At 42.7% G+C, this 26811-nt stretch overlaps 4 protein-coding genes across 4 annotated transcripts; 1 reads left to right on the forward strand and 3 right to left on the reverse strand.

The window, feature by feature from the left end:
• Nucleotides 1-5850: 5850 nt before the first annotated feature.
• On the forward strand, nucleotides 5851-8019 carry LOC115682959 (peroxidase 17). The gene is made up of 3 exons (XM_030607326.2): nucleotides 5851-6194; nucleotides 6330-6521; nucleotides 7058-8019. Exons 1-3 carry the CDS (start codon nucleotides 5979-5981, stop codon nucleotides 7649-7651), a joined length of 1002 nt encoding a protein of 333 aa, XP_030463186.2. The 5' UTR covers nucleotides 5851-5978; the 3' UTR covers nucleotides 7652-8019.
• A 435-nt stretch (nucleotides 8020-8454) lies between these two features.
• On the reverse strand, nucleotides 8455-12037 carry LOC115683071 (serine/threonine-protein kinase SAPK2). The gene is made up of 9 exons (XM_030607481.2): nucleotides 11593-12037; nucleotides 11284-11358; nucleotides 10341-10442; nucleotides 10099-10152; nucleotides 9888-9980; nucleotides 9710-9802; nucleotides 9471-9575; nucleotides 9273-9371; nucleotides 8455-9100 (listed from the first exon to the last, which is right to left on the reverse strand). Exons 1-9 carry the CDS (start codon nucleotides 11710-11712, stop codon nucleotides 8819-8821), a joined length of 1023 nt encoding a protein of 340 aa, XP_030463341.1. The 5' UTR covers nucleotides 11713-12037; the 3' UTR covers nucleotides 8455-8818.
• A 3955-nt stretch (nucleotides 12038-15992) lies between these two features.
• On the reverse strand, nucleotides 15993-19163 carry LOC115683077 (lanC-like protein GCL1). The gene is made up of 5 exons (XM_030607489.2): nucleotides 18859-19163; nucleotides 18506-18681; nucleotides 17744-17855; nucleotides 16777-17247; nucleotides 15993-16495 (listed from the first exon to the last, which is right to left on the reverse strand). Exons 1-5 carry the CDS (start codon nucleotides 19042-19044, stop codon nucleotides 16154-16156), a joined length of 1287 nt encoding a protein of 428 aa, XP_030463349.2. The 5' UTR covers nucleotides 19045-19163; the 3' UTR covers nucleotides 15993-16153.
• A 1601-nt stretch (nucleotides 19164-20764) lies between these two features.
• On the reverse strand, nucleotides 20765-23390 carry LOC115683075 (putative WEB family protein At1g65010, chloroplastic). Its single transcript, XM_030607487.2, has 2 exons — nucleotides 23012-23390; nucleotides 20765-22740 (listed from the first exon to the last, which is right to left on the reverse strand). The coding sequence occupies exon 2, from the start codon at nucleotides 22713-22715 to the stop codon at nucleotides 20838-20840; it is 1878 nt and encodes a 625-aa protein (XP_030463347.2). The 5' UTR covers nucleotides 22716-22740; nucleotides 23012-23390; the 3' UTR covers nucleotides 20765-20837.
• Between the last annotated feature and the right edge of the window lie 3421 nt (nucleotides 23391-26811).

Below are 26811 nucleotides of genomic sequence, written 5' to 3' on the forward strand. Positions count from 1 at the left end.
ACGATAATTGTACAAAGATGAGCTGTAATGAATAGTAAGTAGGCCGGAAGGCCAAGACAGATAGTCAATGGTTTTGGAATTCCAATAATAGTAGCTGCTCCTCAATCTTTAAAATCTAGTCTAGTCCACCAATGACTTGATGCTTCGCTTCGACAAGCCTCGATCAGGACAAGATCAACAGATTATGGGAACGACATCCGATTTTGGCTCCGAACTTGATGGTACCCATCCTTTCCTCACTCTTTAGAGAGAGATGGGTCGATCGTGCTTGTGCTATCAAGCCGACAAACAACTGCTATTTTACATAACTCCTTTCGAGCGGTATTCGCAAAAATGAAAATTATTGAATGGTTATAAAAATTTTCGCTATCTGGGTGAATTTTCACTCTTTCACTAGTGATTGTAAGCTAGGTGCCCTTAAATGACAATAGGGGAAGAAGCTCAAAGGAAAGGATCCAATCAACCGGGACTCCCTCCTTTCAGAATTTTACATTTGCTCATGCTGGAGTGGTTTATGCCTCTACTACCTTTGCCAGCAAACAAATGCAACTACTATGCTTTGTCAAATCGTGTTCCGGGGTCAGAGAGATTCAATCTATTTTTAAAATCTGCAATGCATTCCAGAGCCTCCATCCTTATTGAACCCTCTGGAAACGGTGACTCCGACAATACTTGAGGGAGATGTGCAGGCGTCTCGCTCATCGACAAGTTAAAGAGTTGATATACACAGTTTCCTTTTGATTCGAGTACTGTTATGTCAAACAATTCATTGGTAAATTGTATTACAGTAATGATCAATTTTGAGTGTGTTGCCAAGAAAGCCTCTCACTATGGCTTCGTACTCACCTTGGCTGAGTTGCCGTGGCAAGCCCTCAATCAACCGGCTCGCTAGAAGTCTTATACGAGCAAAGAGTTCTAACTCCATTTCTACATTTAAAGTACGAAATTGATCTACAAGGTTGAGAGGAATGGCATCATGAGAAGGCTGGTTATTTAGTTCGTTAGGAAGTGGTTTTTACTCCGGTATCGATGCATATACCGGCTTTATGGAATTCGAATGGACACTTGATCCGGAGTTAACATCCAAAGAGTCAGAAAAGAAATTTCAAAATGATATATCTGAAGGGGATATTCGAGGATAAATTGACATAAGACGGAATAAATGTAAGCGATCAAGAGTCGAAACAGTGGGTGGATTACTAGGAATAAGAAGAAGTGGGTCAAAAGGGGATCTTTCTAGCCTACATATTTATGGAACTCAATCTCAATTATAAAGATTATCTCTATCTTTCGGCGATTGAACTGGAAGTGATTTAGGAAAGGACTTTCAAATGGGATGCACTCACCTAGCGAGAAAGGCCCTGACCCTGCCAACCAACTTCAAATCAAAAAGAAAGAAAGGAATGAAAGGAGAGGAGACCTTCGTTGTTTTGGTAATTCTCAATGAGTCATGTTTAACTTTGTCCATCAAGGTTTTTAGCTCGCAATAAAGCTAGGGTCTTGATCGAGCAACTAGTGGTCCTATCTATCCACCTCTCAAGACACAACATCTCGAGTACCAATAATGGCGACCACATCTGCTCGCATGTGATGTTTGGACATCGAATCATGTCCTTGCGAAGTAGTGATCTTTAAACAATTAGATACACATAAGTGTTCCTTTAACATATTTTTTTTACTGTGAAATGCTCTCTCTTTTTTCCAATAGAGTCTAATAAGTGCACAAATAAAAAACTATACACATCGCAATTATTTTAACCTTTTATGATATGATTTTTTGTTGGACAATAATCACATGTTATAATATTTGATGTAGAGCTGTCGGTGAGAATATCATAGCTCATATACTAATCAGTGAAATAGGACTTCTGTTTATAATTTCATTCTAAAAATCTTAGTGTAGGAGAATATCAAACTTAGTTTCTATTTTCCTAAACATAATTTTGTCCAATCACGTTTGACAAGATGAATCACAGGGCACTCAATCCTGGATAGCCTTGGTGTCCACTGTACGTCTAACACATTCTTGCATTTTGGACAACACTGTGCAGATCTCGCAGGGCCCATATTTCCAGCAATAGGTACATCAAATCTTAATTCATAGATTCAAATTTGTTTCAGAAGCAAGGACCTGCACAATGGATCATACCCCGCCTTTGCGAAAATTATACGCCGGAACAAACCGCGGAAAAAGAATGCGTATTTATGGGTGAGGACGGGCCTAACTTGACCAAAATGGGATCGAGCTTATTTCTATCGGGACCTTTCCCGAGTCTCCCCAACGAATTGAATGGACCGCCAAGCCTATGATGAAGTCTATTTTTCACAAATTCAAAATTTAAAAAAAAAAAAGCATGCAAAGGGATTGTACTAGACTACTAGTAAGGTCCCAACAAAAAAATAAAAAACAAACGATGAATATTTTTTTTATAAAAAAATTCCTTTTCTGCTTCCGGACTCTTCCCCATAAGTTATGGGCCATAACAAGAAGGCTTAGTATAAATTGAGCAGGCTTCTTTAGTGATAAAGTTGCTTTAGAATATAATATCTAATAAAGCAAGAAGACATGGTAAAAGGACAAGTAAAAAGCAAAAGTTGATAAGATCTGCGTACTAATCTAGAAAAGCATAATCTAATCTAATCTCTCTCATCTGTTAGTGGTGCGAATGATGACTGTTTCTGACTAAACTTGATTAAGAAGCTTAATCAAACACGGATCATGTCGGATGGTGGGAATCACCCGAGGAGACATCCGGTCTAGTAGTCAACAGACAAGTCAACGTGGTATTTTCATCAATAACTCTAATCTAAAATGATTGAAGAGAACCGTGGCCAGCTTATATGTCAAGGGAAAATAGCATAAATGATTTTTGAATTTTGGTCCAATGTGTAATATAATACTTGAATTTTTAATTTGTTCAATATAGTCCCTTAACTTTAACCCGACGTATAATGTCGCCTATGAACTTTTAACCTTTCCAATGTGATCTTTGATCTTTTGGTGCATGTTCAATATAATCATTAGACTTTATGATAATATTTAATGTTGTCTCTGAACTTGAATTAATGAAAGAACAAAGTGTATATTTTTATATAGTGTAAGAACTAGATTAAACATTTAACAAAAGTTCAAAGTCCACATTGAACAAATTAAAAATTCAGCGACGACATTATATATTAAGCTAAAGTTCATGGCTATATTGAACAAATTAAAAGTTCATGAACGTCATTGCACTTCGATCTAAAGTTTAGGAGCCATTTGTATCATTAGTCCTATCTGCCAGTAATAACATAAAGCAATGAAATATAGGCTTGTCAACAATTTAAATAATGTTTGACAAAGAAAACAATTAAGATAAAGTGATTTTATAATCAACACAATAAATATTACCATATCGGCTTGTCAACAATCTAAACCGTTACATGTTTCCCTTGAAAATTTCAACCTTCACATAATACCGCATCCTTGAATTTTAATTATGTTACTGTCGTTAATCCTCCGTTGTTTTTTCCATAATGGACGTGACTTTTAAGGGGCTCAATTGTAAAAGTATATTTTCATCTCATTTTTTTAGGGAAATTTCTCTTTTATAATTAATTGCTGATTTTTTAAAATATCTTTACAAATTAATGATTATTTTTTATTAATTAACCTTTTAAAGATACATAATGAGGATCCTATTTTTTGTTTGCCCCTTCTGTTATTAAGTCCTTGTTAATTTTTACTTAATTGTGTTTTTTGCCCATAAAATATCTTGTTAGTGAATCTATACTTTCATCAATTTTTATTTTTAAATATTATTTTTAATATTTATTTATTTCTAATATCAATATCTAGGTCAATTTATTTCTTTAATTTTTTTTTTACAGAAATTAAGGGTGAAAAAAAAGGAGATTTCTTTTAAAAATGAGATGGAAAAATACACATTTACCTCTTAAAAGACATGTGCATTGTACATATTAACACAAAAATATCACAAAGGAAAACATAATAAACCAATATCTTCTCAAAGTTAAAAGAGGGCTTTGAGTGATTTTCCCAAAAATTTTCGTTTTATAGTGGAAATGGTAAAGTTCACATTTAATGAGGGTTGTTGTTGGTAACATCAAACGCCACACAAACAGATGGAATTAGCAACTTTTATTGTTTGTCACATAGCCTTAACACTTAAGCAAATATCTAATGGCGGAAAATCGTGGATACATTTGGAAAAGTTCAGGTCAAACTCGAAACATTTAATTTTTTCCTTTTTTTGAGGAGGAGCAATTAAGGCCTTCAATTTTTCTTTTGGTGATTACTTAAATAGTCCCCAAACTTTAACTTAATATGTAATGCTGTCTCGAACTTTTAATTTGTTCGATGTGGTCCACAAACTTTTTGTACACGTTGAATCTAGTTTATGAATAATATGAAAATGTTCAATATTGATATTCTGTTCATTTAAGTTTATGGACAATATTGAATATTTCCATACAGTTCAGAGATTAGATTGAACAAATTAAAAGTTCAGAGACGACATTACATATCAGGCTAAAGTTCAAAAGCCACATCGAACAAATTAAAAATTCCGGGACGACATTATATGCCGTGTTAGAGTTTAATTACTATTTATGTCATTCTCTTTTACGTTTTTGGGAAAGTTGAATTTTCGCAGGTACATCCACGACTCAAAAGGGACGGTGATTTTTCGTCGTCCCCCCCACCAACCGCCGACTTGCAACGTGGCTGTCGCTATCGTTCACCTCACGCAGACGAAGAAGCAGAAGCTGATAACTCTCTCCATTTCACTTCTTGACACTTCGCTTTCGGTTGCACATCGCCCTCAATCCCAAGTGGCCTTAACCTTTGCCTCCTATTATGGTTGCAACATCCCCTCCCAATTGGATGACTCGAAGTTGCTTTGTAAAGAAAAAACCGTCCCCCACCATAGCTGTCGTCTCTTACATCTGATATGCTCTCCAAAAACGTCAAATAATTTCGCCCTTTCGATGTAGATAGTTTTCGGGCAGATACGACGCCTTTTCGATACTTGAATTATCTCGACCGGCACCTGATTTTCATTTACCCCCGAGAAACTCGCCGACCAAAGTATCGTATCATCGACGCGTGCGTAGCGAAACCAAGAAAAGTTCTTGGAAGTAAATCGAGCCGACAAAAAAGCTTTCAATTTCTCCCCCTTCAAGTAACTCTTTCTCAACCACCGGGGGTTTATCCTAGTGGCCACCCTTTTCACTTGAGAAGAGGGAGGTGGGGAGTTCGAATCCCCACCTTCGCAGGGGGGAGGAGTGGGGCCGCGTAATTTAAGATGTGAGTTTCGACGCCCACGCCCTGTAAGAGGTGGAGCGCAAGTCTGAGTGTGTATCGTGAGTAAAAGATAGAGGATGACCGACCAAAAAAAAAGTAACTCTTTCTCGACATGTGTAGAGAAATCGCACGGTATCGTTATATTCGTGTCATTTCATGTCGTTGTCGAAATATTATAAAGTTGGCCCAATAAGATGATACCCGTGTTTTCTTGAAGTTGGCCAGATTCTCATTATGTCTCATTCGGTTTTTTCTCAATAATTCAAAGTTCTCTCGACGTATCGAGAACTTCCTGTTGAGTGCATTAAATTTAGCAAATGCTTTTTGAGCAACATACTTAAAACTATAGACCGCACAAAAAATCAAATTTGGATGATTCCATTGTACTTATAGAGTAATTTAAAGAAATGCGTTAATCTTAAGGATACCTAAAAAAAAATTTATGTTTGATACCACCACCCATGATGATAAGTCAGCAGGTCAAAAGTCAGCATGTCAGTCCTTTTCCCAATGCCACAAGGGCTATAAAATATCCATAAATGTCTTCACCCAAGAAGCAGAAGAGGCCAGGGACAAACTGAAGCGTCATAGATCAAGCCGTCCATCTCTCCAATTCAATTCAATTCTCTCTGTGCCTCCACAAGAATCGTTGGAACAAAGGGTAGAGAGCAAGATGAGCCCTGCCTTGTCTGTCCTTTCCCTCCTCCTCCTCCTCCTCCTCCTCCTCCTGCAAACGGCCATGGCCGTGGAGCTCCAGCCCGGTTACTACGCGGAGACGTGCCCGACAGCCGAAGCCGTGGTGAGGGAGGTGATGAAGAAGGCCCTGATCTGGGAGCCCCGGAGCGTCGCCTCCGTCATGCGCTTCCAGTTCCACGACTGCTTTGTCAACGTAAAACGCCGAGCCGTCACGAACCTTCTGAATCATTTCATCTTCTCCGGGCCAATCTCCTTTTTTGTTTCATACTTTTGTGGGGTGTTTGAATCTGACATGGTTTCGTTGCTCTTACGTTTTTTCCACCAAAAGGGTTGCGATGGGTCTCTGCTTCTGGACGACACGCCCACCATGGTCGGAGAGAAAGAGGCTCTGTCCAACATCAACTCGCTGCGGTCGTTCGAAGTCATCGACGAGGCCAAGGACGCGTTGGAGAGGGCCTGCCCCGGCGTCGTCTCCTGCGCCGACGTCGTCGTCATGGCCGCCCGGGACGCGGTCGCCCTGGTGAGTTAAACAAATCTCTTCCTCTTTACCAATGACAGAGCACGTCAGTAAACAACACTAGCATCATTCCACGGACAAATTTTGCCATGGTCGTATTAATGTAGACAGTGCAATGGCAATCTTGAAAAATTATAATGTGAGATGAAAGGGAAAAGACATTGGAGATATTAAAGTATTTATTCTTTTGATTTGATGAATAATATTCTGAATGGGGTCGGAGCTTCATCAATAGGACATGCAAAAAGACGGAATTTTTTCTATAAATGGTGGAACTGCAGAATAATAATTATATAGAGTCTGGGCGGTAGTGGCCACCATATTTAGTAAATGGTCCCTTCTTCTAGTTCGGGTCCCTGTTCCTAGACAGGCTCGAGATTGCAGGCTGACTCTGTTTCAGCCCTGCAAATCCGAAATCAAATCAATTTCGCCGATTTAGTCCTAAGGTAGGACCAGGGGGAAAAGGGGGAATCCTTAGCCTAGGAACGGGACAATCAACTTTCATTCTGAGTTCTGATGTAATGAGAAACATGGTTTAGACCGGTGGGCCGGATTGGGAAGTGAAGCTGGGGAGGATGGACAGCCTGACGGCCAGCCAGGAGGACTCAAACGACATAATGCCGAGCCCGAGGGCCAACGCGAGCTTCCTCATCGATCTCTTCGCCAGGTACAACCTCTCCATCAGGGACCTGGTGGCCCTTTCCGGGTCTCACTCCATCGGCCAGGCCCGGTGCTTCTCGATCATGTTCCGGCTCTACAACCAGTCGGGGACCGGCAAGCCCGACCCCGCAATCAACCCGGGATTCCGAGACAAGCTCTACGAGCTCTGCCCACGGGGCTGCGACGAGAACGTGACCGGAGATCTGGACTCCACGCCACGGACGTTCGATAACCAGTACTTCAAGGACTTGGTCGCGGGCAGAGGGTTCCTGAACTCGGACCAGACGTTGTTCACGTCTCCGCGGACGAGGGCGTACGTGAGGAAGTTCAGCAGAGACCAGGACGAGTTCTTCAGGGCTTTCATCGAAGGGATGATAAAGATGGGGGATCTGGTGTCGGACCGGCCCGGCGAGATCAGGAGGAACTGCAGGGTGGTGAACAGCCGGCCGGTGGACGTCTTGCTGGAATCTTGAATGAAGGGTTTGATTATGCAATTTCGTTTCATGACGAGAACATTCGTATAAAGATTTGACCTGGCGATGAAACAAACAGTTTCGCAAGCAGAGACACAAACAAGAAGTAGTCTGTATGTTTTCTTGCAATTAATTGAAGACAAAGAATCTGACTAAAAAGTGTTGCCATTGCTGGATTGAAAAGACAGAATTGATGCAATTGGTAAGTTGACTACAGTGTCCGCTCCTTATGAAAACAAACTCTACAACCAATCTCAATTCTGTCCCGAACTATTTTTATCTCGAAAAAAATTCTAAACTTTATGTACAGTTCCAAATATGTACCGAACTTTTTTTTATTTAAAGAAAATCACCAACTTTAACTCCGATCCCAAATCTGTTCTCGTTGATCCTTGTCCAAAAATCGCCGTTAGTTGTTTGGCGTGGCATTTTTATGTTGATAAGAAATCCACATCAGTAAGGTGACGTGAAAAATTATCTCCAAAACGAAATCATTCCTTCATATGAAAATTAGAAAAATTAAGGATGACTAACAATGATAATGGGCGGAGGGCTAACACAGGCAGATATGGAGCTAGAGTTAAAGTTGCTGAATTAATTCAAAGTAAATTTGAAACTCGATCTAAAGTTGAGGTTCTTTTTGGATAAATAAAAAAGGTTAAGATCAGATTTTGATTGTGCTATTGCTTGTCCCTCAAAATTTAGCATTGAGGGGGTCCAATCGATCAACCGGACGACAATTCCTGAATTATCGCTGGAGGACATAATTTTTTTTCAGGAAATTGGTAAGTCCAAAATCGAAGTAGAGGAAAAACTTCAGGTTCCAAACATTTTATACGTGCTCAATGCATCTCAATATCCTTTCTTTATGAAATCAAGTAACACTGTGCATCCTCTTACTAGTCCATGAACTTCACAGAAAGTCTCCTCAGTGTGTTCTTTTCAGCTTCATAAATTACACAGCCAGGAGGCGGCATTAGCCTACTATTTTGGATCAAACCACCCCTTTAGCCCAAACCCAAGTGTGTTTCCCTCACAGTCCCTTCAAAAGCAGCTTCCTCATGACTATTAACATCGACCCAAGACCACTATATGTATGCCTCACTAGTAAAATACGGATTTTTTTTTTTCGTGAGCCGATCGTAATTGAATATGGTTGCATTGCTGTCACAGTGCACAGACAAAGTCGCCGCTGGTCTCGATATCATCTATATCTGCATCAGTTTCCAAGTCATCGAGATCCATGCTCCCTCCGACTAGAATCCCACTGAGTTTCGGGATTTCCGCCGGTTTTCGCGCATCCTGAATTATGGCCAATATTTCATCCTCGCTCTGCTTTGAATCGTTCGGTCCGTCGGTTTGCAAGAGGCCTTTCCCATCCTCCATGAATTCCACAGGCAAGTTGTTCAGGAACCATGGATGCCTTTTAATCTCAGGTATTGTTATTCTCTGTTCCGCAAGGCAACATCGCAAATTAGTACATTTGTAATCGAATTGAGGTCATCATTAGCTCATCGATGATCTTGCTCAAGCTGGCCTTCAGTGCAGCAATCCGAAAAGAAAGAACCACTAACGAAACTAAAGAAGATACTCCAGATTGAACTCTCGTGAAAGTGATTACCTTTTCAGGGTTGGCTACGAAAATTCGAGACAGGAGATGTTTACATTCAATGGAGACACGCACATAATCCGGGATTGAGTAGTGGACGCTGAGTATTCTCTGCATCAAGCCATTGCTCATTTTTTAAGGTCAAGCCTAAAAGAGTGAATAGTACTTGAAGATATCGGTGACTTTTGAACATAGATGATGGACGTAAACCTGAATTGTCTTTCTGAAGTTCTTTGGATCGTCTGGATCTTCGAAAGGATAAGCCCCGACCAGCATGACATACAAGGTAACCCCACAAGACCAAACATCTGCAATCTACAATAATCAAAGAGAAACTATGCTTAATCAACAGAGGACAATTAGGTCACCTAACTAGGGTCCTACAGTTGGCCAAAAATTTTCAAAAAGGAAAATAAGAGGAGGAGGAATGAGGAGAGATTCGATTATACCTTCCCATCATATTCTTTTGTCGACAAAACCTCAGGTGCTATATAGGCCGGCGTCCCCACTGTCGATTTAGGTTGAGAATGCAATACTGATGACTACAAGCGAGACAGAGCAGTCAGCAACGATAAAATACAGCAATTACCCAAGAAGAACCACATAAATTCATCAGCAAAATGTTGCCTTTGAGTAGCCGAAATCACATATTTTAAGGCGCGGTGCCGTGCTCCCATCAAGCAGAGTGTTTTCCAGCTTGAGATCCCTATGGCAAATTTGCTGCGACAAGACGAATTTTATACAGTATTGTCAGACATTCAGCTACAATAGCTGATGCAGATTGAGAAATTACGATGAAAATCGCATTTAATGACTTGGAATGAAAGAGAACTGTTACCATTGAATGGCAGTAACTGACTCCTGATATGAGCTGCTGATAGAAAAATCTTGCCTAACACAGAGACAAAAGAGAGCTTCAGAGACAGAATTAAGTACTTAACGGTGCCGTTTGAATTTTGAAGCGACCATCTTTGCCAGAAGCGAGAAAGTGAAAACACTCAACGGATTTAGAAGAAGATGAAACTAAAAACGACACGCGACAGACATCTCAGAGATGTTTTTTTGTCTTTTTCGAAATACCTCATCCTCGCTGAATCTACCGGCATTACAAATTCTTTCAAATAATTCGCCACCCGCAGCATATTCCATGACGATGGCCAGATGAGTTGGTGTGAGCAAGACCTGCAAAACAATACTCACTTCCGTAAAAGTTCCAAGTTCATGAGCTCTTGACAAGAGGAAACAGCATACGAATCCGCTGTTGTCCAGCTGCTTCGCAAAACCAAATTGTTCCAAATTTTGATTCTTGAATCCTAAAAATTATAGTACAGCAAGGAAACTTTTTTGCAGCTGCCTTCACCAGTCACATAAGAATATGGCCAGGTCATTGGTCTTCTACGTTCACAAATCTTGCAGGAGCAAGCACTTAATCGCCATCATCTAAGAGTCACCACCTCATAACCAGTCTCTCTTTCAGATTGATGTGCATTTGGATTTCAACTACCAATGCCTTGGGTAAACTACTCATTAGAGAAATCGCGTGGTGTAAAACACGTGTACTGCCATCAAAATGCAATCGAAATACTAAACTATCCTCGCCACCCCATGTCTAGCGAGTTCACATCTTTAATTTCTGTCAGTAAGTGGGAAACAAGTGATTTGTAGAAATAGCACAGATCGGACTGTTCAGAGGACGAGCCAAAAGGGGCAACGTCTACCAGCTAAACCGAGGGCAAGAAGACGTGACAGAATGCAAGTGAGCATCCAGACGATTAGAACACCGATTTTGCTAATCAATCTCAATACACCTAACATTATTCAGAAGAAAGGGGAAAAAAGTCAAACTTGCTTCTCAGTTTTTCAGGTCCCCTTTAAAGTTACTCTCTGGATGTGATCCTATTCCGATCCATCAACTACATTAACTTCAAAAACGCCCTCATCCTCATTCTCGCATGCATTTCTTCAACACAAGAAGAAGTACAGGACGCAAGACTTTAAACCTGCTAAACTTAGCAAAAATTACCTCCTTAAATCTAATTATATTCGGATGCTTAAGGGACCGGTGGTTCATAATCTCCCTCTGCACGTGCTGATCGATCTGCAACCAATAAAAAAGAAACCTCAAACCCAACCCTTACAAAAAGCCTCTGTTTTTCCAAGAAAACACCGACAAGAAACAGAATTTCCGCAGAACTAGTAACAGCGCCCAAAAGTGCTGCAATCACGAGACACGGGTGACAGTCAAACAGGCAAGACAAACAAAGTCATGACAACTAGAAAAGACCCAACAACAAATAAAGACGGACCAGGGGTTGGGAAAGAGAAAGACTACCTTCTGGCCTCTTTCAATGTATTTAACAGCGAAGAGCTCGCCACTCCATCTGTCCCTCACGAGCTTGGCGACCCCGAAATTTCCCGACCCAATACCTTTCAGTATCTCGTAACGATCCATACCTCCTCCTCCTTCCTCCTCCCCTCTCTGCCGCAGCACAAGCCTTTCAGCGGACGATCGATGCCCGAAGAGCTTTCAGACACCCAAACCAAGAAACCCCGCAGTTCCCAGTTCAGGGCGCGCCCGTCCAATCACCGACGACGTCTTCTTCGGACAAGCGACCGGCTTTCTTGATCGGGGTTTATAGCTTTTGCGTGCGAAGAGCTGCTTCCTTTTCTCAACGGCGGGATCGATTCTTGGCTGGGCGTGAGGCAGGGGACGAAAGAACAGAGCAGGCGGGCAGCTCTGGAGAGGAGAAGAGCGAGGGAGACAGAGGACACAGGACACAGAGGGAATGGGGAAGGACGGCGACGTGGCGCAAGAGGAGAGGCTAGGAATTCGAGCTGAAGTTGAACTGAAACAAGTGGACATCGGGGACGACGCACCCACGATTTTCCTTCTCGCCTTTTTCCTTTTCTCATTGCTTTTTGAGGCGTGGCCCACAGGTTCGATTTTGGTCAATCATTTCTCGTTAATTATCCGGCGGAAAACGAAGATTAGATAAAGGAAAAGATGGATCTTTAACAAAATTTAGCATGTTGTTAGGCGCAGTGATTGATCTTGGTTGGGCTAAATTATTTGCGAAATAAAAACAGAGCCTTGAATTGCTGTTATCTTCTTGGCTTTGGCCCTCAACTGGAAGGAACCTTCATTCGATTGCCATTTGGCTTGAAATGATCCGTTGAGTGAGTTCAAAAAAAAAAATGTTTTCAGGAAATTGTCGACTTTTCGATATTTGAATATCCGAAATTTAGTTGATCTCTGGAAAAACGATTTCCATGGACTAAAAATAAGAAGATCGGATCGAGAGAAAATGACCTAAACTACCAAACAAATTAAAACTAGCTATTTTCCTTGAAAATGATTTCCATGGAAAATATTTTATTTTATTATTCATTTTTCACGAAACAAAAACACGCCCAAGTAAGATCTCGTTTTCCAAAAGAAAAGGTAGGTAGGTAATTATACTTGTATGAACGGAAGTTCTGAATCCCATATTGTTAGATTATCCACGGCATCATCTAACAGTTTAAATTTTTAAAATATTTGTCAGTGGTCCCCGTAAACTTCATACTCATTTTTCAAACCAATGATGGATTTTGCCGGAGATCATCCTTTATTGCAAATAAAACCGATACTTGTCTTGGTCATTTATTAGATGACTTGAGGATTCATGGTCGGCTCTACTAAATTTTTTATATATTTATATTTTCTTTTTTCTTTTTTCTTTTGTTTTCTTTTCCTTTTTTTCTACCAAGTCCGACGCCAGCCATGAAACGTAAGGTTGCCGGCGTTCACGTCGGCAATTTCCAGCAAAAATTGGCCAGAATGGCTATATTGGCAAATTATCAAAATGTTTAGGACTCAATTGACAGAATTGAAAGGTAGGATTGAATTAACATCCATACAATATGCTTAGGACTATTTTGGTAATTTTCCCATTTATACGAATGGCAATTCAGTCCTACACTTTTCAATTTGACCAATTTAGTCCTAAACATTTTGACAATTTGCCAAGTTAGTCCTTTCGATTAATTTTAGCAACAAATCGTTGACTTGGACGCCAGTCGTTTTACGTAGCACGATTGACGTTGACCCGGACAATCTTTTGCATTTTTTAAAAATTTTCAGAATTACCATATGTACAATAAGTTTAAGACTTTTTAAAAAAATTTCCTCATTTTTATTGGATTGTTTAAACATCTATTGAAATTTGTGACATTACTTTATATATCGATTTTTTTTATAATCTTAATAATATCTAAGATCACTCAATCTTTATCTGCTCCTTTTTTTATAATCTTTGAAGGAGACGCGCTTTGTTCTCACCCATGGATTATGGATATGTTAATTTTCGTCTTGGATAATGATGTGGCGAATTTTAAATTGTGTGTTTTTCCCAAGGATATTGAAGACCACCAAAGTGATTAACTTAGTGATTACGTAAGTACCCATCTTCCATGAGATCGTGAGTTTGACTCGTATCGTGATCGCACTTGTGAATGGTCCGTTAGCGCACTTTTGAACTGTCTGTGCTGCGTTACGTAACTGCGCAATATTTTGTGCAGATAAACTTCCTGGCTGCATCACAAACCTTCAGGTGGCGGGTGATTGCGGAGTATTATGGCTCGAATTGAATACCCCGTGGCGAGTGTAGGACTCTTATAATAACGCCCAGAAGAAGTCGCTAACAGTGATCGCATGTGACCTCGCCCTTTTACAGATAAAGGAAAAGGGTAACTCGAAGACGGGGATGTATTCTCTGACGAAGTATCTCTCACGAAAATTCGTCAACAAACTTATTTCCTTCGCACGACTAATTCATGTTTTCACTAGGTTCACCAATTAGTTTAACAATTTGTGCAAGATTTGTAATCAAAAGTGAAATAGCTACATATATGCCATCCTTAACTGAAATTCGACTTCCATCGCCAACTCTTTGGATTGCAACATGTGTTAGTACTGCCAGCAATGCCTTGACCACATGCATAATTCCGAAAACCTTCAATTGTTAAAGAGGCTAATAATGTTAGCAGCAGCCATTATGCGATAATTGTCCAATAAGTCTTAAATATATTGTATGGAGGCTAATTCAATCCTAAACCTTTCTTCTGTCAATTTAGTCATAAACCTTTTGAAGACTTTTTAATTTAGTCCCGAACCTATTATTCGGATATTTGGCCGAAAGGACTACATTGGCAAATCGTCAAAAGGTTTAGGAGTAAATCAGCAAATCATCAAAAGATTTAGAACTAAATGGACACAATTAAAAAATTTAACACCGAATTAGCTTCCGTAGATTAAAATTTAGGACTTTTTGAACAGTCTTCTCGCCAAACTATAATTACACGTTTTGAAATGCGTTTCGATTGGATGATATATGGATCATGGGCTAACGACACGTCACATCCATTTCGTGTCTTGTTCTGGGAATACGTGGACGGGGAGGAGACGGGGGAGAATAATTAGAGAAGTTGACATGCTGCTACCCAGCTGAGGGTGGGCGCCACCATGATTGGCGTGGAGGGATTCCCTCTGTTTTCGGGGTCGTTCGCCGGGAAAAGATCGTCCCACAAGCGGGAAAGCGTGCACGCGATCCGCACCAGTAAACATCAATATTTCTCGAAAGACGACATCGCACGTCTGCTCGACAATGATGTGCGCTGGACAAAGAATAGTGGGGCTTGGAGAATCAAAGAATGTGGATGGTCCTCGGGGAGGTAACGGTCCAAAATTTTAGAATTCGATTATACTTTCATGATAAATTTTAAATCATAATTGTAATTTTTTAAAAATTTTAGGATTCGATTGCACTTTTGTGATGAGTTTTAAGGCTTGATTGTACTTTTTAAAAGTTTTAGAACTTGATTGCACTTTTATGATAAGTTTTAGGACTTAATTGTACTTTTTTAAATTTTAGGACTTGATTGTACTTTTATGACTTTAATCTCTCTAACATCGGATCGTGCCGAAACGTTTGACGAGAAAATGAGAAGCTCTGATCTTATAGAATTCAGTGCGCATCGCCCGACACCCTCTATTCTATTTCTTTCTAAAATGGGCCACGAACGAACTGGGATTAACATGTATCGAGCACGTGCTCGCGTTGAACGCGTGCCGCAATTTCTTGTGTAGTAGACCGGTTGCTATTGGCAATGATGGACACAACGCTCCAGCATAAACTTGATTTACAATTTCCCATCTGTTTGTTTGTAAATCTGTCTCAATGGGTCATAAACATATTTTCTCAATCCATATTTGATTGGGTGAGTTGTTATATAGATTAATTTATTAAATATATGAGTCATAAACATGTTTAGACCAAACTATATGGATCATAAATTGTTTAACATGGATAAAAAATGAGTTTACAATTTACACAAGTTACTTAGACCCAACTCTCTTCTTCACTCTCTCTTGCCATCACTCGATCTCGCGCTCACTCCCTCCATGCTTTCACCTTAGTTTTGGTATGAATTTTCCTATATTAGGTTAAATATAAAATTATTTTAGCAATATGCGTCGGGTTTGGTATATGTTGGATATGAGTTGGGTTATTATATTGTATTAAAAGGGGTCAAAACCGATTAAATTGGTCAACTTGGGTCCGACCATTTTCGACCCTAACCCAAACTCAATCCACCCGTTTGGCAGGTCTATTTGTATATTCTACGCTAAAACATAGAGGATGACCGTCCGACCCATGTCTTTTGGACATCAATTTCTTGCCTTAACAAACGACTGATCTCTGCACGTGGAATTATCAGGTCGCAAGTCTTACATATTGACAGTAGCAATACAGAGCAACGGCGTATTATGATTCACCGATTTCCAACGGCATACCTCTCTTTAGTATGTACACGAGAGAGCTATATACTATTCTTCCTTAGCATCCCTTCCCTTATATCTCGTACCCCGGGAATCTGGAGTTCTCCGCATCGACGAGATCGAACCAGAGGCAAGCCGCTCCGGCGAGCCCTTGGTAAAGCGAGAAGGCATAGTCCGCGGCGTGCCCGTGCCCCGTGCTGACGGGCTTGTTCGCATTGTGGTAGAGGAAGATCGCGAACGCCCTGGCTCTGTCCTCGTAGATTCGCTCCCCCGTCAGCCGATAAAGCGAGAGGAAGGCGTACGCGTTCCCGGAAATCCCGTCGGCGAGCCCCGCTTTCTTCACGAGCCCGTTCTTCCACACGACTTCCCCTGCCTCTATCGCAGCGTCGCGGAACTCTCTGTCATGTGGAAACATCTGTAGAGAGAGACCCAAAGGAGTTGCATTATATCAATCGACAGCCTCTTCACAAACTCCGTTCTTCACCTAATTTCTTAGGGCATAATTGCTTTATGAAACGCCATATTCAGTTGTTCAAGCACGTCGAATTCGGATCGATTACGATTCGTGTTCAGACTGATTTGTGCAAATACATAGTAAATATGTTCCAAGTGAACTGAAGCCATTGATTATATACTGACATAAGCAAGTTTACCGATATCGTCAAAAGAGCTAGTTTCGGCGAAAATGCTACTAACCTGTGATGCCTTGCATAGAGTGATGGCCATGCCCGTCGCGCCGTGAGACCACTGAACCAGCTTGTCCCTCGGGTTCCCTTCGCTCGAGGGGTAATTCCCGCTGTGCGGAAACCTCTTGTTCATCATATACCTCAAAGTCCCCTTAACATCCTCGATGTACTCTTCGCAGAGAGGAAAGTGAAGCAACACTTGCAAGATTCCAGCGAGGCCGTTGGCCGCGCCCAAGTACCGGGTCCCGTGCCATCTGTACATCAAGGGGCACGATGCGATATCAGACGCACCGGCCCTGCCCCCAGCCAACACGGCATCGACGATAGGCATCAGAAGATCGTTCGACACCATCTCCCGTCCCAGGTTCTTGTTCAGAAACAGAGCCGCCCACAAGAAACCGGCTCGGCCGTAGAGAAGGTCGTACGACATCCCGAAACCACCCTCCTCGGGTCCAACCGGGAGAGCCCTCTCTTGTGCCACCTGCATCAATGGCAAAAATGAGGATGATGGAAGTAAATGACAGGACAATGAACAACCCACTCAGGCAGAAGGGTTCAGAGATTTGGACTCCATTAGAGCAATCCACTTATCATAGTATGCTACATCCTCTGTCACATTATAACTGATGTCAAGTTCAGATTCGATTTTGAGAACACTCGTTCCGACCGATGTCTAAGGTTTACCGGAGATTATTTGATGTACACTCGTCACGAAATAGGCGAAAAACAATCGACGGAAGATATTAAAACAGGCTGGCAAACACAATCGATTCCCTTTTCTAGTACATCAACTATTCTAACACCTTCGCTATCAAAGCTCGTCCTGATTCTCCACAATCTTGGGTACACCTCGAAAGCGATTTATCAAGATGGTCCCAAAAACCAGATATTACCAAAGACATGCCCCACATTTTTATGACGAGATATCGAGGAGAGAAAAACGATGAACTGTCTGGATTAACGCGTTGGTAATATACCTCGAGGAAGAGGTTGATGAAGAAGTCGCGCCTTGGATGGTCCCCCGCGAGATCGGCAACCACCGCGCCCACCGCGTACACCCCTCCTTTACCGCATAAAAACGTCACGTGCCTGTATCGATCATTTTGGTGTTTTTTTTCCTTCCGGTCAGCCAAATCCTCAGGAGGAAGAGAAGATATACATGTGCAGAAATATCAGCACCTAACTCATCTATGCACATATCTTTCAAAGCAAACCCCAGCTCAAAAGAAAATATCAGATATTAGGATTTGTTTTTTATCACCCCGGATTCATAGATGGAAAAGCATATATGATTGAATTCAACAGTGATCATCATAAAACTCATTATGGTGGAGAAATGAGGGAACTCTTGCTCATTGTTTCAAGATATGGGAAATTGCAAAGCAATCACTATAAATATTTTCGATATTCGGATTAGTTCGTCGCAGTCGTGTCTAATTTATTTCACCTATCTCCAAAGTAACTTCAATTTGATTTTAGCTATAAAAATCTTATGCCATTGAAATCTTCCTGTGCAATACATTCGAAGTTCTTGTTGTTCTGTAAATCAAGAAACAGAGCATCTTCCTCCTCCTTCACCACTATTTGAGTATCGACGGACATTTCTTGTCCAAAGTCAGGCGAAAATTTTCTGCAGTCTTTGTCTTTCTATTTTCCCACAGGAGCGTGTCTGCACGATCTTGAGCAAATTCAAGAATGGCTGAAAATAGCAACAAGTAGTAGTGCTGCACGCGACTCACCTCGCGGAAGCACGCGCGGCGGTGGCGCACGCATCGACGATCTCGGCCGACAGCAGCAGGTCGCTCCGGTCGCCGGTGGCCCCGTACGACCTCAGGCACAGGAGGGCCGTGCCGAGCAGCCCCGTGTACGCTGTCGGATCGCCCCCGCCGCCCTCCAGCCACGTCGCCCGCACGACCTGATTCCAGTCACCAGCCCATGAGCACCAAAGAAAATTCAAGCTCTTCACATGAAAACATCACCAAAAAACATAACTTCCAAAGCTTCGTTTCTTTCTTCATCGACAGATGAAAAAGGCACGTTCTTTCCCCCCCGTCCCGTACAGATTTTCGCTGGGCTCAAAACTCGTCGTTACCTGGTCCTTGAGAGAGACGGCCGCTCGGAGGAAGGTCTCCCTGGGGAGGGACAGGGTCGGGGCCCTGGGATCGATGGGGAGGACGACGGGGTCCAGCCGCTCGACGCCGCCGCCGCCGTTGCCGTTGCCGCCGCCGCCGTCCTCGTGGCCGTCGTGGGAAGTGAACTGCACGGCCGACGACGACATGGTCGCTCTCTCGGTCAGGGGAAACAGCAAACGACCCAGCAGAACTCAAGCTTCTCTCTCTCTTCTCTCACCGCTGATCCTTCTTCTGCTCCGGCGAGAACAGCATGCAGGGTCGAATATATATACTCGAACCAGAGGGAGAGAGAGAGAGAGAGAGAGAGAAGGAAGAGGAAGGAATGGAGTGCGGGATGCGGTGCTGGGCCGCCGGGGTACGAGGAAACGGCGGTCGCTAACACGGTCGGACAACAACGTCGTCATCCGTTTTCGGAGTTAGATTAATTTAATTTAAGCATTAATACCGCCAAAAGAAACTCCGAATCGATACGCTCACGACGAATTTACCCCTAAATTCAAAATCGGTATATGCGTGATAAATTTATCGTCCATTAATTCCCGTTAAATGTACCGTCAAATTACTGAAATGGATGACACGTGGCAGTTGATGTGTATACCAATTTAGAGTTTTGCCTCTCCGTTTGTCCTTAATTTACCGGTTTGTTGGTTTTTCGTGGTATTTAATCCAATTTAACGGAAGGTATAATCGTCACGAGTTTACCGGTCGAGGGCTTTTGGTAATCGAAAAATTAATTCAAGGCATATTCATCGCTAATTTCGGATTTTTCGCGATATTAACCTCGTAACGAACCGGCCGTTTAATTAGCTTAAATTAACTAAAAGGATTATCCCGGACTCATGAGCATCACGTGGGCTTCTTCTGATCCCGCTGGAAAGAGTGCGTGCGCCGCTGTCGAGCCGTGGTTGTGAAGAAGATCACGTGGTTTTGCGTGGTCGGTGGGGTGGGGAAATAGGGCCCGTGGCACATTGGTTTCCAATAGGAGTTTGCCCCCACTGTTTTTTATGAGTATGAAAATACGAATACCGGCACGGAATCTCGATCACTCGAAAATCCCCGTAAAATATCCTACAAGCTCTTGGAATCCCAATTAGGACATCCTACCGGGGTTCGCGAACTAGTTTAGTTTCGGTCCTTTCGACGTGTGGGGTAGCCCGAGGGCCCGAGCTCGCTTTCGTGCGCCCCCCCGGGCAATCTTTAACGGCCCCGTCTCTGCATCGACATGACGCGTTCCGGATTTTATTTCGAGAGTGTTATACAATAAGATACGGAAACCTAGACAGCAAGGTAAGAAGCGAAAACTCCCTCCCTTGCGATCTAAGCCAACGCCTATCTGCCACCTGTTTGACATAATTACCAAACCAAGTTGTGACGGGCACCAGGAATTTTCTCCAGGATTTCAAGAATCCAATGATTTCCCTGAATGGCAGCATATCAAGTCACTGAATGGAAATCCTATTGGAGCTAACGAAGACCGAAGATGGACTCCAATTGCGAAAAGGTTTATGTCTATTTCTTCTCCAATTGCGCCATCATCATTGTTTTCCCACCTTCTGTTTGAATTTGAGACCATGACGCTATCTATTGTCGCAGTTTGTTTGGCAATCGAAGCTTCTTCTGTTGGCCAAATCAAGACGACCTCGTCGTAGCGACAATCAGGAATGATCAGGTGGCAACGCCGTGTCGAGACGACTCGTGATGATGGGATGTTGTGCGGGATTGTTTCTCCGGTCGCAGAGCTTTGATGCAGGTATCGAAGGCGGCTAAATGTCGCTCACTGCTTGATATTTACAGGATGAGTCAGAAGTGTCGAAAACTCAGATGAAACGTACTCGCAGGAACATTTGATCTACAAGGAAGGATGGCTATAATGCAATCTCGATATCGTTTTGATATTCCGACGAAGTTGGTTTAGTTGCATCAGAAGGGTCTGACTAATCTAGTTTTGATTCTTCTCTGCATAGCTTCGTCTCCGTATAATGTCTGTGAATCTATTAAGCAACGCTCTCTTCCTCCTATGGAGTCTTTCGCTCTCCAAGTCATTGAAATGCGGCGAATCTAGACTGTCCAAATCCTCCGAATTTATCGTCTCACCATTGATCGTAAAAGCCAGGGATGACTTCTTCCTGTGATGGCCGGCCGAACCTGGAGAGTCCATGACGTCAAAGATCGACCCTTTGAGCGGATCGATCTCTTCTGGGTTGTCTTCATCGTCGTCGTCCTCGTCTTTCTCTCTGTTCTCGAGGTTATCACTACTGTCCTTGTGTCTAGAGTTTACTAGTAGATCCTTAAGATTGAAGCTAAAAGCCTTTCCCAGTCTTGACCCTTCTTTGTGTTCTTTCTCGCTGGCGGTGCTTGAGCTCAAAGCCTTCGATTTCCTCGCAATCTCCTTATCGTCCGTTTTGCTGTCCTTCTCGGAAAGCAGCTTCTTCAACTCCGTGATGTTCTCCATCATGGCAGCCTCGTTAATCCTGAGGCTCTCGATCTCCCGGCTGAGGAAGTTCAGAGCGTCGTCCTTCTCGGCCATCTCGTCCTTGAGCTGCGAATTCTCAGCCCGGGCAATGCTGGCCGCTTCCTTGGCGACGTTCGCTTCGTTCAGCGCCTGCTTGAGTATGTCACGCAGCTTGATGTTTTCCTCCCTCGATCCCTTGACCATCCTATCGGCCGCCTTGAGAGACTCGGCGAGTCTGATGTTTTCCTGTTGAGTGGCCGTCTTCTCGTCCTCGGCTCTTCTGATGCATCCCACAAAGCCTGTCTCCTTCCCATTCCATGCCAGGAGCGACTCTTCAGCCTCTAATCTCAGCCTCTCGCTAGTGTTCTTGTATTGTTCCGTCTCTTTTCTTGATTCATCTAAAAGTTCTTTGAACTTGTCTTCGGTGTTCTTCAACTTTTCCGTCGACATTTTGGCTTCCCCTCTCCAATGCTCGAGCTCAGCTTGGGTCACGTCGAGCTTCAACTTCACCTGATTGGTCTCCATCGCCACCTCCTTCAACGCTAAGGCTAAATCGTCCATCGCCTTCTTGCTGTTCTCTTCTGCTTCGTTTGCCGATTTCAACTCACTCTTGAGCTTGCCGATCTTGTCGAGGAGGTCCTGGACCGTCGAAGAGGCGTTCTTCTCTCCCTCCTGGGCGCGAGAAAGACTTTCCTTTGTCGATTGAAGTTCAGACCGGAGACTTTCAAGGGTCTGTTTCGCGGAAACATTGTCCTTGAAGCAATTTCTCGAGAGGTTGGTGACTTTACCATTTTGCCTCGGCTGCTCCTCGGATCTCCCCAACTTCTCTCGTAGCGAACCAATCTCGAGCTTCGCCTCCTCAAGCGATATTTTGGTTTGCTCGAGCTGCTTCGTCGAGGCAACCAAGGACTCGAAAGTCTTCCTTTCGGATTCCTTTCCGTTTCTCAATTCCTCCTCTAGCTCTCGAATCCTTGTCTTGCTTTGCGAATCCGCCTCAGCCTCGACGCCTCTCTTATCGCTCAACTCCTCTTCCAGCTTCTCCAATGCAGCCTCTCTGTCCGCCAATTTGAGCTCGAGCTGCTTCGCCCTCGCGGCTTCGACCCTCAACGGCTCCATATCTTTCTCCTTGACCTTCAGCTGTTGGCTCGCGTTTGCCAACAATTTCTTCACCGAGTTGAGCTCCGTGTATATCTCCGGTACTTTCCGAGCCGCAAAGGCCTCGGCGAGCCTCGCGTTCGCCTCCTCGGCGGCCTTTCGCGACTCCCTAAGCTCAATGACTATTTGATCTCTCTCGTCCTCCGCCTCGTTCAATCGCTCCCTCAAAGTCCTCAGCACCTCCTCGAGCTCCGCCATGTTCTGCAGCATCCCTGGAACTTCTCAGGACCCTGTTCTGCACCCAAAAGCATTCATTTTAATAATCGCAAACTCGTCAAATTTTTTTCCTGGAATCTATCTATACATTAAATAAACAACTTCTATTCACCTAACGACACTGCCACTGCAAACATGTCAATTTCCCTAACAAACGCCGAGCTTATAGTCAGTAATGCTACTCATCACGACACTCTGCACAAGCTACGCGACACCTCCGGTCGAAGAATTTCCCATGAAAATGTCATATTAACGAATTGCATGCCGGAAAAGGGGACATGAATTTGTACCTCAGATATTATCCACCTTCTTCCGGGACTTTTCGGCGGAGAAAAACAACATGGAGGTACTCATTTCGGACTTCAACGTATTTCCAGGTCGCAAAGAGGTTCGATCCCAGCAAAACTCCTCAGATTTCACGACCCAATATGGAAAACAGCAAGAAGACTAATATTGAAGGACAGCAAAGATCCTAGAAGGATGAAACTGGACATGTCGAGACATCCGAAAGAAGGCGGAAATCCCACCAACTTCTTCGAAGATTGCAGAGAACGAGGCAAAGATGGGAAAGGAACATGGCATGCTGTTGATTCAAAGACTCGTTGGATTCGTTTGAGCTTTCTAAATATGGAAGATCGAAACGAAAACAGCGGCCAGAATGGCCCAAGCATGCCGGATTTCGCAGGTGAAAGTGAAGAGATGTTAGAGAGACAGATCGAGAGCGAGAGAGAGAGAATAGGGGAAAGGGCCGAAGTTGGCGGGGATTCCACTAAAAGAATATAAGGGGACAAACAGTTTTGGCAATCCTGTGTTGCCCGTCGTTGTTGAAGGTGGAGTCAAACATTTCACGAGCCTTCGCTCTTTTTCTTTCTATTATTATTCAATTTTGATTGACGGGCGACGTACAAAACAGTGGACTCGTGCCGAGTGACGCGATCCGAGGCTGTCCAAGATTTATTTGGAATGAACGATGTTAGACCGTAAGCCGGGGGCTCCCTTGGATCCTTGGCATTCGGTTAAGAGGTAGTAGCCTCATTAAAAGAAGGGAGCTTTCGCTCCTATGAAGGCCTCCGTGGCCTATCCCGATCCCGCAAGGTGAGCTTCATGGATACATTTCTTATTTTAACGTGATGGTCTATGTATGCTTCGCACCTCCAATTCTCCCCGAATTTTTGTTTTTCCCAAGAGGCGAAAATACCCTCTCTTTGCTTTACATCCCGGGGATCTCGAGGTCCGAACGAGGCCTGGGATGAAGCAATTTAAGGACATGGTTAGGTCCCAAGTTAAAAAGTAATTGTCGCTATTGATGTATTGGGTGGTGAAATAGTAGATAATTATAATTGTCGAGCAAGTTGAATATGGAGAAATTTTTCCTCTATGTTCATGCTATGTTTAGTTATTTCTCAATGAATTTTGAAATTATGATTTACCAAACACTATTTATGTTTTAAAAACCCATTTAACTTAAGGTCTTCGCATTTTTCCGAAAACTTTCCCTAAAAGCCGAACCAAACGCACATTTTGTAGTGTTAGTCAATACCCTTACGATTATAAATCTACATGTAATGATAAGTTGAAAAAAAAAAACAGTCCAAACTTTAGATTTATCTAGGAGACGTTTGAACTTATTTTCATAATCAAATTTAGCCTTCATTAGTTGGTCGTCGCTAATCGCGGTTAATTTGCCGCCATGCCCCCCGATTCATGGCTAATTACGTTCTTGGAGCGCTGTTAATTATCGTGCTAATATAACTTAACAGAAAATGAATTAAAAATAAAATAAAGCCAAAAAAAATCATCTCGAATTAATATAAAAGTATGAAAGGTAAGAACACATTATCTGTGACATTTACTTATAATTGAAAATTTAAATTATACTTGATGTGGAGCACTTAAAATTAAGGGAAATTTCCAATTAAGGACCCCAAGTAGGGCATTTTTCTCAAAAAAAGACTCCAAATGGACATAGTGTTAAATAAGGGTTTGAAGTGTCTAATCAGTCTCAGATAAGGACCCAAAGTGCATAATTAGTCTCAAGTAAGGGCCTAGGTTCGCCAGCCGGTCAAATGCTCACCGGCCGGCGAGCACGTTACTGTTCCGGCGACCGGAACAAGGGTAGTTTTGTCTTTTTAATTTTTTTCTCTTTTTTTGTTTTCCTTTTTCTGTTTTTTTCTTTTCCTTTTCGTTTTCTGTTTTTTTTTTCCTCTCTTCCCTCCGCCGGCCATAGCAGGGACCAACGGAGGCCGCCGGCCTCAGGCGGAGGGCCGCCCTCACCGGTGTCGGGCGAGGGCGAGGGTTGCCCTCGTCGGATCTGGCGAGGGTCGCCCTCGCCTGCCCAACCCAGGCGAGGGCGGCCCTTGACTGGGTTGGGCGAGCGAGGGCGACTCTCGCCGTCGTCGGGTGAGGGCGACCCTCATCCGCCCAGCCCAGGCGAGGGTGGCCCTCGCCCAACATCGGCGAGGGCAGCCTCCGCTGGCCCCGGCTATGGCCAGCGGAGGGAAGAGAGGACAAAAAAAACAGAAAAGGAAAAGGAAAAGAAAAAAATAGAAAAAGGAAAAAAATTAAAAAGAAAAAGACGAAACTACCCTTGTTCTGGTCGCCGGAACAATAACGCACTCGCTGGCCGGTGAGCATTTGACCGGCCGGCAAACCCAGGCTCTTACTTGAGACTAATTGGGCATTTCGGGTCTTTATTTAAGACTGATTGATACTTCAGGCCCTTATTTAATACTATGTCCACTTGGGATCCTTTTTTGAGAAAAAGACCCTACTTGGGATTCTTAATTGGAATTTTTCCTAAAATTAATTCTCTTTATTTCTTGGGCCACATCCCTTTTACCCCATTTTAACAAAGCCCATCTCAAACGACGGCAAGGCAAGTCCACCGTTTAGTGGACTGGTCCTCTCCTTCTTTCCCTTCTAAACACCATAACTTAAGACTCGGATTTCGAATGAACAAATTCAAACTTACGTCTGCACATGCTCGCGCACAATGTTCGCGCCCTACCGGCCCCGCATGTAACGTAAATGCGGTCGCGCACCGGTTATAGAGAAATCGAACGCACCGGTAAATATCGAGTTCGTCGGATCTCGATCGAGCCTTCGAGCAATTTTGGACCGACCCCGGATGTAGTTGAATGCAAGCTCCGAAGTACGGCGTGTGCACTTTGGGTAAATGCAAAGTCATTAGCAACATTCTTACCGTTGCTCGTATGTCCAATTGCATCTAAGTTTATGCAAATGGATAGTGTCTAAGGTGGGGGGGCCTTGGCTCTCCCCAACTTCCTTATAATTGTAAGAGTTAATATCACGAAAAACCCTAAACCGGTACACATATGACAAATTTATCCAAAATCCCAAATTGGTACACCTGTGACAAATTTACTCTCCGTTAGTTTCCGTTAAATTTTACTGTTAAATTGCTGAATTGGATGACACGTGGCAGTTGACAGGTGTATCAGTTTTGAATTTTACCCCTCTGTTTGTCACGGATTTACCAATTTGTGATTTTTCACAGTATTCATCCAATTTAATGGAGAGTAAATATGTCATAAGTGTACCGGTTTAGAGTTTTTTGTGATAAAAAAATTTGTTTTGGGTAAATTTATCACAGGTATACCAGTTTTGGGTTTTTCGTGTTATCAACCCTAAATCATACCCATTATTTTTAGAAGATTTTCTTTTTTGCCCCTACAAAAATTTCCATTTGCTCAATTGAGTAACACCTGTTTCCAGCTATAAGAAAAAAGAAATTGATCATTTGTCACTAAATTGTAAGGAGGTACTTGCTAGGTAACTGTTTTAAGTTAATGTTTTATGTTGATCCATGCATATATATAAATATATATATGTTGGATGGTAATATATTTTACAAACATAAGAAACAAAATTGAATTAAAAATAATTGTGTCATAAAAGGTGCTCCAATTCTATCCTAGATCCCGCCAGTAATGTCACACTTCTGCATAAATTTTTTTCCACATGCTTTCAAACGTTTTTTTTTTTTTTTTTTGGTCAAACACGTGTTTTGAAACTTCACTTATATGTTTTTCCTAATTTTTCAGATTTTGGAAGGAAAACCATAAGCAAT

The sequence above is a fragment of the Syzygium oleosum genome, unplaced genomic scaffold (assembly GCF_021117445.2).
Source record: "Syzygium oleosum isolate NSW1041296 unplaced genomic scaffold, Sole_v2.1 Sole_v2.06, whole genome shotgun sequence".
In the NCBI taxonomy this organism is placed as follows: Eukaryota; Viridiplantae; Streptophyta; class Magnoliopsida; order Myrtales; family Myrtaceae; genus Syzygium; species Syzygium oleosum.

What these genes read in the sequence shown, in the direction of transcription:
- LOC115682959 (XM_030607326.2), top strand. Translation starts at nt 5,979, where the DNA reads ATGAGCCCTGCCTTGTCTGTCCTTTCCCTCCTCCTCCTCCTCCTCCTC. An exon ending in TCCACGACTGCTTTGTCAAC is followed by an intron (nt 6,195 to 6,329) that starts GTAAAACGCCGA and finishes TTCCACCAAAAG; the next exon opens with GGTTGCGATGGGTCTCTGCT. An exon ending in CCCGGGACGCGGTCGCCCTG is followed by an intron (nt 6,522 to 7,057) that starts GTGAGTTAAACA and finishes AACATGGTTTAG; the next exon opens with ACCGGTGGGCCGGATTGGGA.
- LOC115683075 (XM_030607487.2), bottom strand. Translation starts at nt 22,715, where the DNA reads ATGCTGCAGAACATGGCGGAGCTCGAGGAGGTGCTGAGGACTTTGAGG.
- LOC115683071 (XM_030607481.2), bottom strand. Translation starts at nt 11,712, where the DNA reads ATGGATCGTTACGAGATACTGAAAGGTATTGGGTCGGGAAATTTCGGG. An exon ending in GTAGATTCAGCGAGGATGAG is followed by an intron (nt 10,153 to 10,340) that starts GTATTTCGAAAA and finishes TCTCTGTGTTAG; the next exon opens with GCAAGATTTTTCTATCAGCA. An exon ending in TCAGTTACTGCCATTCAATG is followed by an intron (nt 9,981 to 10,098) that starts GTAACAGTTCTC and finishes GTCTTGTCGCAG; the next exon opens with CAAATTTGCCATAGGGATCT.
- LOC115683077 (XM_030607489.2), bottom strand. Translation starts at nt 19,044, where the DNA reads ATGTCGTCGTCGGCCGTGCAGTTCACTTCCCACGACGGCCACGAGGAC. An exon ending in CCGTCTCTCTCAAGGACCAG is followed by an intron (nt 18,682 to 18,858) that starts GTAACGACGAGT and finishes GACTGGAATCAG; the next exon opens with GTCGTGCGGGCGACGTGGCT. An exon ending in TCATCAACCTCTTCCTCGAG is followed by an intron (nt 17,248 to 17,743) that starts GTATATTACCAA and finishes CCATTGATGCAG; the next exon opens with GTGGCACAAGAGAGGGCTCT.